We start from the raw sequence: 12,554 nt of genomic DNA, 5'->3' as shown, positions 1-12,554 counted from the left end.
ATATGGTGTATTTAGAGATCTGAACAGTTCTGCTAATAAAAACTGTAGAAAGCTTGTTTAGACCGGAATGTATTTAGACTGTCATGTAGTACTCTAATGTCTACATATTCTAAGCCTGCAACTTAGTGGAACCTAATTATTAGGTAACCTCCACCTCCTCCACCTCTAAAAGCACTTCCAGCACAACTGCCTACTGTGTTCTTGTTTGGTTACTGAATACAATAAAAAAGAATTGAACATTCCCCAGGGAGAACAATCCATTTTGAACTAACTGAAGCATTTATTAACAATCTGCTGACAGCTTTCTGTACCTCTGGCTGTCCAAATGTCATGACTTGACCTCATACTGTACAAGGCGGTAAAAGATTTCAGGTGGTTAATGTTTTTGTTTTTCCTTTACACCAAATCTTTCATTTGAAATTACAAGAACCATCTGGGGTTTATCAGAATGAGTGATAGGTAAGGAGATAGAGAGATGGGGGAGGAAGATATTCAGTGTACAGAGAATGTATTCTATATACAGGCGTACCTCAGTTTACGAATTTAATGCGTTCTCCAGGACATTTCGTATTGCGAAAAATTCATAAACCGAAAAGCAGTTTCCCATAGGAATGCATTGAAAACCAATTAATCTGTTCCGGAGGTCAGAAAAAAGTAAAAAAAAAATCTTATCTGTTCAAAACTCTTTATAAAGTGCATTTTAAAGGCACGGGGCCGGCGCTATAAACCTCCCAGGCGCAATGCATCCTGGGGAAACTTGCTTCGTATTGCAAAAAAAATTAGTAAACCAAGGCATTATTTTCAATGGATTTTCATTCGTAAATGAATTTACAAAATTTATGAATTTACGAAAAATTGTATCTGTTCAAAACTCTACAGTGCACTTTAAAGGCATAAATACTGTACAGGGACATGATTAACAATTTCCAGAATGGCTCCAAAACTCGATGCAAACACTGCTCCAACACCTTCACACTCTACACCACGTGCTACCCACAGACTCCAGCATGCACAGGGCCGGTGCTATAAACCTCCCAGGTGCAATTCATCCTGGGGAAACTTGCTTCATATTGTGAAAAAATTTGTAAATGCATTGAAAAACAATTAATCCATTACGGAGGTCAGAAAAAAAGTTAAAAAGTCTTATCTGTTCAAAACTCTTTATAAAGTGCACTTTAAACGCACGGGGCCGGCGCTATAAACCTCCCAGGCGCAATTGATCCTGGGGAAACTTACTTTGTATTGCGAAAAAAATTTGGAAATGCATTGAAAACCAATTAATCCGTTTCGGAGGTCAGAAAAAAGTAAAAAAAAAATCTTATCTATTCAAAACTCTTTATAAAGTGCACTTTAAAGGCACGGGGCCAGCGCTATAAACCTCCCAGGAGCAATGCATCCTGGGGAAACTTGCTTCGCATTGCAAAAGAAATTAGTAAACCAAGGCATTATTTTCAATGGATTATCATTCGTAAACTGAAAATTACTTTAACCAAGGTGTTCCTAAACCAAGGTACGCCTGTACTTGGCAATACTTGTTCCTAAAGCTAACCAGACACATTACAAATTGGTCAGCTGTTAGGAACAGTCAGAGGTCCACACTGACCATTCCTCTATATTCACACCTGTGTGTTTTGGCCAAGATGTATATTCCATTGAAAGCAATGGAATTGCTTAAAACTGTCAACACATATCAATCTGTATCATAAGGGACATCAAGGCACGCATGTTCTGATTGTATTTCTACATTTCAATGGAGAACACATGAGGGCAAATGTGTTATGTCTGGATTCAGACCTGTGTGGTCCAATACTGTGTGTACATCAACATAATTCATTTTTATTAGGCTGTCAACTCATGACAATGGACGGAAAGCATGCATGACCCATGTTTTCAATGCAGTACACCACAACGCCTGGCATGTGTCTTATGGTGCACTGCAGTGTGGGTGTGTTTAGGTGCCATTCAGAATGAATTGCAACAATTCTTGCTATGCATGTTGCAGATCATTTCAATAATAGCCACTAAAACACGTCTTTTACCATGTGTTATTGCAACCCTTGAGTCCGAATAGGAACAATGTAGCGTTTACGTTTCAGCAAATAGACCAATGGTCTGGTATGGTCTGGTTTCTTCTCAGGGCTATGGTTTTCTAATTTTGTTGTCAGAGTCACTTTAGGCACTGATCTATGCACTGCCTTGATATACAAGCCCCTACAACCTGCGTAATAAATGAATCTAACTATGATGAAAAGAACTCTATGGTAGTGTACTGCTTGTTTTGCACATGGGGTGGGAAATAGAGAGGTAACAGATGGCTTATCACAGGAGGCAAGTTAGAAAAAACAGACTTCCATGTGATAATGGAGGACCATCCCTCCCCAAATGTCAAGGCTTTCTATGTCTGAGACTATCCAGAGCCCTACAAAGTGACCAGCAAGATGAGGCTGTTAGATAAAAGTTATGACTGGCAGACCTTCTATCTATTGCTCCCACATCAGAAGACAAAAAGGGAGACAGTCTCTATAGTTAGTAGTATGATAGCAAGTAAAAAGATGGCAATGGAAAGTTGTGGTTTGTTAAAAAAAATGATTTTCATTCTATTTTTGCACCCAAACATTTGTAAGGAACCCCAGAGCTTCAGTAACACTGGCCATACATTATAAGATTTTTTTTTGTTTAGCCCCATGGGCTTAACAAGAGAAATCTATTCATTCCCCCTATCCTCACTAAATAGTGTGAATAGAGGAGTTTGCACTTCTGTCTGTTGTATTCTGACAGTCCATGACTGCATCTGTTAGAACACACAAACACTGACTGCATCTGACTGAATGCAGCCACTGTTGGGCTGACAATTTTCCACCCAGCTCTTTCAATGATTAGTTAGAAGGATGTCACGTGGGAGGGTGTTATATATATGGACAGCTTAATACTCCCTTGTATACATACAGTATTACTGCCAGTAGTTCACTGGACCCCTTGTGCTTGTAAAGACTGTACTCCAAAGTAAACTGAATAAATATGAGTTTTTATTTTTTTAATATAGAGTGTAGTTATTTGAACCCTTATTAATCTTTAGATAACCTTTGGCTGGCCTTACACTATACAATTTTCTGTCCATCTTCTGCCCAATTTCCTTTAGATTTACCTTCAACTATGTAGCACAAGGGCTTGCCTAATTGGATACAGTTGAAAGTGTTGTTTGGGTTTGACCTCATATTATATGGTTTTTGGTAAATCTAAAGCAAAATTCTCAAGAAAATTGTATAATGTATGGCCAGCCTTAGATCGACCCTGCCTGGGTAAATGAAAGTCCTACATGAAGGTGCCCTGCAAGAGAAGTGGTATTATTCTCACCTTGCCTGCAGCCTGTGTCTCCTACCTTCTCTCCATTCCAGCAACCTCCCTAAGGCTGGCACTACATACACTATACAATTTTCTTACAATTTTCTGTCCAATTTCTGCGCAATTTCCTTTAGATTTACCTTCCACTATGTAGTGCAAGAGCATACCTAATTGGATACAATTGAAAGTGTTGTTTAGGTGTGACCTCATATTATATGGTTTTTGGTAAATCTAAAGGAAAATTCTCAAGAAAATTGAATAGTGTATGGCCAGCCTAATGCTGGCCATACGTTATACAATTTTCTTGAGAATTTTGCTTTAGATGTACCAAAAACCATATACCGTATATACTCGAGTATAAGCCGAGTTTTTCAGCACATTTTTTGTGCTGAAAAACGGCCCCCTCGGCTTATACTCGAGTCAATGGGGGGGGGGGGGGGCGCTAGGCTCCGTCAAGGGGGGCGCGTACAGGGGTGGGCAGAGGGCTGCAGTCTCTTACCTGGCTCCCACGATGATCCATCCAGGAAGCGCTGCTCCTTCCGTCACTCCGGCCACTCCCTCACTCCTGCCGCTCGGCTCCGCCTCCTTGGCCGCCAGAACTGTAGCTCAGGAAAGGTACACAGGCGGCCAATCACTGGCGAGGAGGCGGAGCCGAGCGGACCCGCAAAAATCAAGTGAGGGAAAAACCGGTAAGTGTGCAGTGCAGAGGTGCTGCTGCAACCACATATGCTGGCTGCAGCAGCACCATACTGCAACAGGGATCAGCAAGTGTCATTGGTGTCAGTGGGAGGAATAGTGCCGCATCATTGGTGTCACTGATACTAATGATGGGGCATTATTCCTCCCACTGACACCAATGATGGGGCACTATTCCTCCCACTGACACCAATGATGGGGCACTATTCCTCCCACTGATACTAATGATGGGGCATTATTCCTCCCACTGACACCAATGATGGGGCGCTATTCCTCCCAGTGATACCAATGATGGGGCACTATTCCTCCCACTGACACCAATGATGGGGCACTATTCCTCCCACTGACACCAATGATGGGGCACTATTCCTCCCACTGATACCAATGATGGGGCACTATTCCTCCCACTGACACCAACGATGGGGCACTATTCCTCCCAGTGATACCAATGATGGGGCACTATTCCTCCCACTGACACCAACGATGGGGCACTATTCCTCCCAGTGATACCAATGATGGGGTACTATTCCTCCCACTGACACCAATGATGGGGCAGTATTCCTCCCACTGATACTAATGATGGGGTGCTATTCCTCCCGCTGACACCAATGATGGGGCACTATTCCTCCCACTGACACCAATGATGGGACACTATTCCTCCCACTGATACTAATGATGGGGCACTATTCCTCCCACTGATACCAATGATGGGGCACTATTCCTCCCACTGACACCAATGATGGGACACTATTCCTCCCACTGATACTAATGATGGGGCACTATTCCTCCCACTGATACCAATGATGGGGCACTATTCCTCCCACTGACACCAATGATGGGGCACTATTCCTCCCACTGACACCAATGATGGGGCACTATTCCTCCCACTGACTCCAATGATAGGACACCATTCCTCCCACTGATACCAATGATGGGGCACTATTCCTCCCACTGACACCAATGATGGGGCACTATTCCTCCCACTGACACCAACGATGGGGCACTATTCCTCCCAGTGATACCAATGATGGGGCACTATTCCTCCCACTGACGCCAACGATGGGGCACTATTCCTCCCACTGACACCAATGATGGGGCACTATTCCTCCCACTGATACCAATGATGGGGCACTATTCCTCCCACTGACACCAATGATGGGGCACTATTCCTCCCACTGATACCAATGATGGGGCACTATTCCTCCCACTGACACCAATGATGGGGCACTATTCCTCCCACTGACACCAATGATGGGGCACTATTCCTCCCAGTGATATCAACGATTGGGCACTATTCTTCCGACTGATACCAATGATGGGGCACTATTCCTACCAGTAATACCAATGATGGGGCACTATTTCTCCCACTGACACCAATGATGGGGTATTATTCCTCCCACTGACACCAATGATGGGACACCATTCCTCCCACTGATACCAATGATGGGGCACTATTCCTCCCACTGACACCAATGATGGGGCACTATTCCTCCCAGTGATACCAATGATGGGGCACTATTCCTCCCACTGACACCAATGATGGGGCACTATTCCTCCCACTGACACCAATGATGGGGCACTATTCCTCCCACTGATACCAATGATGGGGCACTATTTTATTTTATTTTTTACATTGACTAGTAGGTGCCTCATTTCCCACCCTCGGCTTATACTCGAGTCAATAGTTTTTCCCAGTTTTTTGTGGTAAAATTAGGTACCTCGGCTTATATTCGGGTCGGCTTATACTCGAGTATATACGGCAATAGGATGTCAAACCCAACCAACACTTTCAGTTGTATCCAATTAGGCAGGCCCTTACACTACACAGTTGAAGGTAAATCTAAAGAGAAAATTGTATAGTGTATGGCCAGCCTAAGGCTGGCCATACGCTTGCAGAATTTCATTCAAATGTCTGCATTTCAGGAGCGTTTGGTCAATTTTCGAATTGTTACTCAGGTCAAATCAATGTTCCTTTTTGACTGCAGTGATGAGAAGATTCGAAGCAGCAGGATGGAAAATTTTTCTCAAATTAATTTCTAACAGTGAATGTGATTTTCCTTCAGGAAGGTCCATTCATCTCAAAATCAACTGTTAAAAGCAAATGTAATTTTGAAGTACTTTTGAACAACACATTTATTTTATTTATTTCAGGTACTTATATAACGCCATCAATTTATACAGCGCTTTACATATATATTGTACATTCACATCAGTCCCTAACCCTCAAGGGGTGTACAATCTAAGGTCCCTAACTCACATCCATACATACACATACTAGGGCCAATTTAGACAGGATCCAAGTAACCTACCAACTTGTCTTTGGAGTATAGGAGGAAACCGGAGTACCTGGAGGAAACCCATGCAGGCAGAACATGCAAACTCCAGGCAGGTGGTGCCGTGGTTGGGATTTGAACCAATGACCCTAGTACTGCGAGGTGGAAGTGCGAACCATTTAGCCACTGTTCTGCCCATCATTAATCAAGTCTTCAACTGCGCTGAGAGCTTTCAAATGAATGTTCGTATTAATTTTTTTTTTTACAAATCTTTGTTCGAAAATTGAATAATTTAAGGCAAGTATCAGCCTCCTTTAGCATTCCACACTTCCAGGAGTGTCAGATGCCTGTAACCCCCCCATGTATACTGTGGTTCCTAGCTCTCACCTCTATGTCACTACAAGTTACAGCAGTATGCATGTTGTAGCACAGGTTGTGCTAAGGCAGGCCGTTAATTTGAACGAGCCCTTAATATGCCTTTAAACTATTAAAGTGTATGTAAATCCCAACAATGAACTTCTCTAATATGCTCCCTTTTTGTCTGTTAAATATACAATTGAAAGCATTTTTATTGTATCTGTTTGATAAGTGCAAAAAATATACCTTTTGATCCTGCCAGAAATTTATCAAGCTGATTCTTTTTTTAGTAAGCTTTTCTTGCCTCTTTGACTGCTGACTATTATCAGTTAACATTTGTTCCCAGCTATTCTGTGGGCTACAAAACACCTTTCCCATGTTATGGAGATGGAGAGGTGATCTGTAGTTCTGGTGACAATGCTGTTTCTCTATATATACAGTACAGTGATGTACTGCATTGTCACGCTAGACAGGAAGCATGTTACTGGCAGAATCATCAGGTGAAAATAAAAGGAAAAAGTTTGAAAAAAAGAAAACAAATGCAGCCACCACATCCAAAGACTGGTAAGTTGTCAATGAAATTTTATCATGTAAAGCCATATCAGTAGGCCCTTAGCTGAAATGTTTAAATTGCTCTGGTCCTGGGTAAACAGATGTGAGCACTGCAATGGGTCATGGTGCCAATAAATAGGCAGATTAGCAGGCTGCATAGATTATCTAGCTAAACAGCTGGAGAAATATGTGGTTGTGTGATCTTATGGTGTATGCAGTTATTGCATTGTCTTGTACATTATGTTGATGTTGCAAAGTACTGGTGAAAATTATTATCATTTTGGCCTTGTATCTCTGATGTTCTGCGTTCATTTCCTAGAAGGAAAACTATCTGTGTGGAGTTTTTGCACACTACTTGGGTGGGTTCCCATCTTTTTCTTTCCACATCTCAAAACATACAGTTAATTGAATTTGACACCAAATGACCCTAGTGCGTAGGTGTTTCTGTATGACTTTGGTAGGGGCATTAGACTGTATATATTATTATTATACAGTATTTATAAAGCGCCAATAGTTCACTCAGCGCTGTACATTACAAAGGGGGACAGAACATGTGACAGAACAATACCAATACAATGCAAAACATGAGGGGATCGAGGGCCCTGCTCTTTCGAGCTTATATATTGCTGTCAAATGTTCATTGGCACTTTATAGAGAAGGTGAATCCATCAAATTGGATGTCTTTATTACAGTAGCCCATACACAAACACATAGTAGGGCCAGTTTACCTACTAGAATGATTCTGATCAACACCCATGGGAATCTAGAACATTAAAAACGGTATCCAGATAGTGTCTTTTGTGGACATCAAACCCCATGTCCCAGGAAACAAGGAGAACAGAAAACATTTTATCCTGATAGTGTCTTTGGTGGACATCAAACCCTATGTCCCAGGAAACTAGGAGAACCTAAAAAATGTTATCCTGATAGTGTCTTTTGTGGACATCAAACCCCATGTCTCAAAAAACTAGTAGAACATAAAAACAGTATCCAGATAATGGGGGGGGTTTACTAAATCTGGTGCACTCAATCTGGCGCAACTGTGCATTGTAGCCAATCAGCTTCTACCTTCAGCTTGTTCAATTAATCTTTGGCAATAAAACCTGGAAGCTGATTGGGTTCTATGCAGAGCTGCACCAGATTTTGCACTTTTCAGTTTTAGTAAATGACCCCCACTGTCTTTTGTGGACATCAAACCCCATATCCTAGGAAACTAGGAGAACATAAAAATGGTATCTAGATAGTGTGTTTTTGTGGACATCAAACCCATGTCCAAGGAAACTAGAACATAAAAACGTCATTCAGATAGCATCTTTTATAGGTGTCAAGCCCCATATCCAAGAGATGCAAGTCAAGAATGCCAACCACTTAACCACCATGCAAGTTCAAGTAATAGACAGTATGCTATACTAGTCTTTACGACGTTCACCCTATAACCTCAGGGTGTGTCATGAGATTCCTACATAAGTTTCTTCAGGTGATTGTAGCCAAATCAGTGCAATTGCAAGAAAAACAACTGAGTATTCTCTGATACTTTATTATTTTCACTAACATTCACTGACTACTGCTTGGACCTTGAAGAGGAGGGTACATCTCGAAAGCTTGTCCTGAAAATCTGGAAGTCAGTGCAAATAAAAAATGTATTAAGGACTGTACTCGATTTTTTGTAAAAGATATCATAGATCATAGGTGAACAGACGTGCAGGCCCCTTTATCATAGGGTAGTCTGATGCACACAGACTCTGGGGAGAAAGCGGGGTTCAAAAGGACACAATCCTCTCTTTGGAAGATCATTTTGTAGAGTAGTTAAACACCTCTAGAATCCGGTTTTCTTGGGGGTGGTTGGGAAGGGAATCCTAGTTATCAGCTGGTGAAAACAAGTTGATCAAAAAGTTTCCCAAATCCTGGTTGGCCAGGTTTGTCTGATTCAGTCTAATAGACATAGACATTAATATCATCATCCAGTCTGACTTGGGCTGCATGTGACATGAGGTGAAGTGTGGTGCATTTTTAAGCAAACCAGATCAAGGCAGTGTTGTGGTGTGTACAGGGTACATAGAAAATTGTTTTCTATGTGTCCTGGCTTTGAGCCTGCTTTGATCTACGCAGCTCTACTGAAGTGGTTTGAAGGAGCCCTTAGCAAATGTATAGTAATAAGTTGTGCATTGTACATTATTTCAATTAAGAAACATCTACATCAACTGTTCTAGATAAACACATCTCGTTTTATACGTGGGCACACCTCACAGTCTTTTCAGAGATATTGTTATCAAAATGTTTAATTCATTTATTAATAATATAAATAATAATAATACAAAATGTTAATTTAGTTTGTAACATATTCAGTTTTATTATGGTTATTACAGGGGATAGTTAACTTATACTGTATGGTTTAATATCTTATTTCCTCTTTATGTATTAATTATTCAAATCATTATTTTTTGAAAGAGTAAAAGTTACACTTGCTGATACAGTTCATATCATTTGACTTCTTTATGGTTTGAATTAAACACACAACAGCATTTTTTAGTAAGTACAAGAATTTTATTGCATCATATTACAAAAGTATACCAACCCTTGTCAACGAATGCCCCTCTCCGAGGGGATATGTTATACTCATTCATTTATTTATATACATATCTACATATTCTAGTGTTGGATAACATACAGCTCTACAGCTGCTGGAGAAATACAGATTCCAGTCATGAACGGGCTGACCAAGCTGGTCCTTCTAGTTCTACATCAGCTGGAGAGCCAGAGATTGGCCAACACCTCTAGAGTCAAAGGCACTTAACAGAGAGACCAGCAGTACATTGCCCTGCAAGGAGATGCTTGCCTTTTATCAACTAAGAGGTTAACAAACCCAGCTGGTATTTAACCCCTTCAATGCCGGCAGTTTTAACATTTGTCTGCAACAGAATGGATTCAACACTGAATAACAACGTAGAATAAAACAATTTATAGCATTTGTCATTTCAGTTTATAAATCCCACATATTCCATTAACAGTGTGTTAGATATAAGCTCTATAACATTATACAAGTGCTTAAAAAAGCCAAATATACACAGAATTAAAGTCTCTAAAGTAATGCACAAAGTACTAAGAATTAATCAGTATAATACTGTATTTTCTGGCTATTATCATTATAGAGGTTATGTGAAAAATGAATGTTAAACTCAACGGCTTATCTTGTCCCATCCTTCCAGCTCTCCTGTACCACAGAGAGAGACAGAACAAGACTTTGATGTCCCAGAGACAGTGCGTTCTGTCTTTTATTTCCAGTGCAAGCAAAAGAGGCATCAATAAGATGTTCCAGGCTCCAGGGTAAAGTCCAGCAGACTGTTCCTTTATCAGCAGATGCTCTACCAGCGCAGAGATAAGTTTAATTAGCCTCCAAAGTCTCATAAGAACAGTCTTTAATTTTCATGTCCATCTTCTCTACTCTCTTAATTACACTTTAGTTGCCAAAGAGTGTAATTCCGATTTTTGTGTTTGAGCGCTCAGGCTGGAGGAGGTGTTGCTGATTTGTCCATGGAAGGTTTTACTAAGTCCAAAAAAAAAAAAACACTGTGAGCGGAACCGAAGATCGAAGAACGCGTAGAGGAATGGGTTGAGGCAGCTGTTGATGTATGCCAGACATGTGGCATAAGGGTGCAGGCTGAGGATCAGGTTAAACTGTGAGCAGGAAAGATCCAGAGCACCTATGAGCCCCAGGGTGTGGATGGTTTTGAGAATATGAAATGGCAACCAACAAATAGCAAACACAACAACAAGTGTGATGATTATCTTTAGAAGCCTTCTTTTCTTTTGCTCTTCTTTCTTGAGGTTCTGGAAGTGGACGGTTACCTTGCAGCCAATGAAGCAGTAGAATGTGGTCATGAGGAGCAGCGGAAGTAGAAAGCCTGGCACGGTGGTGAGGAGGCTGAGTCCTCCAATCCAGTAATTCTCGTTCTCCTTTTCAGAGATGCCAGTGAAGTCCAGGTCACAGACAGTCTTATTGCCATCAGGACGGGTTTCACGGAGAATGAGACTGGGTAGTGCCAGAAACCCTGAAAAGAACCATATAATTCCCAGGGATAGCATTGTTGTTGACCGGGAGCGCAGGTTGGCGCTGGAGAGCGAGTGAACAATGGCCAGATATCTGTCAAAGCTCAGACAGGTTAGGCAGAAAACGCTGGCAAACATATTCAGCAACACCAGGTAGCTACTGATCTTGCAAAGGGCAGAACCAAAGGGCCAGTGAAAGCCAAGAGCAGTGTAGGTAGCCCATAAGGGTAAGGTGACAACAAATGCCAGGTCAGCAATGGCAAGATTACCTATATAGGTGTCTGCAGATCTCCTCTTTGGCTTTGCTTTCCATACTGTGAAGATGACTACACCATTTCCAGACAGTCCCAAGACAAAGACGATCATGTAAAATACAGGTAGCAAAGAGGATGACAGGTCCCAGTCCTTTTCCATACAATCTTCAGTTCCATTTGGGTTATCATAGTAAAAATAATCTGTCTCATTATTTTGAATTTCATCCTCATAGCTGGCCATTGCTGAAAGCTGAGAGGCAGATGAGGATTGTGAACTTGTGCAAGCAGTAGATTCCAGGCTCTGTAGTGTGTCTGTGCTCTGACCTGAGATATGAAAACAGCCTTCACTCAAGTTCTTTAAAGAATCCCCCGAACTCCCCACCCCCAGAAAGACAAATTAAAGGCAAAAGGCCACCCACTGACATCAATCAGGAGTCTATCCATGTTATTTCAGCTCCTCCCCACCTATTCCCTAGGCTCACTGTCTTCATCTTCCCTCCCCTCTGCATCCCCTGCTGTCTCCCCCAGAAAATATGTACTGCACCATGTACTACTTATTCCCACCAGCTAGGACACTCATATTTTACTTTGTATGAGAACTTACAATTACAAATTTTATTATAATATTATAGTTGATAAATATTTACAGACTTAGAGATCTAGTTTTAAAAGTCTGAATGGTGTGTTTGCAGACATTTACCAAAAAAACACTGGTTTGATTTATAAAGGACATTCGAGGTCATTGATCACTGACGAATAATGAGATTCAGCAGCATCTTCTTTCTTTGATATTAAAGACACATAAAGTCTACATTGACGCTCTACAGGCTTGTTCCACGTCACTGAATGATAAAGTATTAAAGCCCAACTTCAGGAATTACAAAACAATTACCCATGCAAGAATTAAATGCTCATTTCACTATAAGGGGTGAGGAATAAGGAGTTGGGGCCCATTCACAATCATGCATTAGAAAATGTGATATGTGTCTTTTGAAAACACATGTATTTATTTATTATAAATGTTGAATTTTTA

At 41.2% G+C, this 12,554-nt stretch overlaps 1 protein-coding gene across 1 annotated transcript; it reads right to left on the bottom strand.

Annotated features, from left to right (window-relative positions):
- Positions 1–9,545: 9,545 nt before the first annotated feature.
- On the bottom strand, positions 9,546–11,861 carry LOC149447681 (apelin receptor-like). Its single transcript, XM_089652197.1, has one exon. The coding sequence runs from the start codon at positions 11,760–11,762 to the stop codon at positions 10,671–10,673; it is 1,092 nt and encodes a 363-aa protein (XP_089508323.1). The 5' UTR covers positions 11,763–11,861; the 3' UTR covers positions 9,546–10,670.
- Between the last annotated feature and the right edge of the window lie 693 nt (positions 11,862–12,554).

This window comes from Staurois parvus, unplaced genomic scaffold (genome assembly GCF_062004578.1).
Source record: "Staurois parvus isolate SC_StPar_1 unplaced genomic scaffold, SC_StPar_1.0 ptg000673l, whole genome shotgun sequence".
Lineage (NCBI taxonomy): Eukaryota > Metazoa > Chordata > Amphibia > Anura > Ranidae > Staurois > Staurois parvus.
This window is presented reverse-complemented; position numbering and strand designations above follow the sequence as displayed.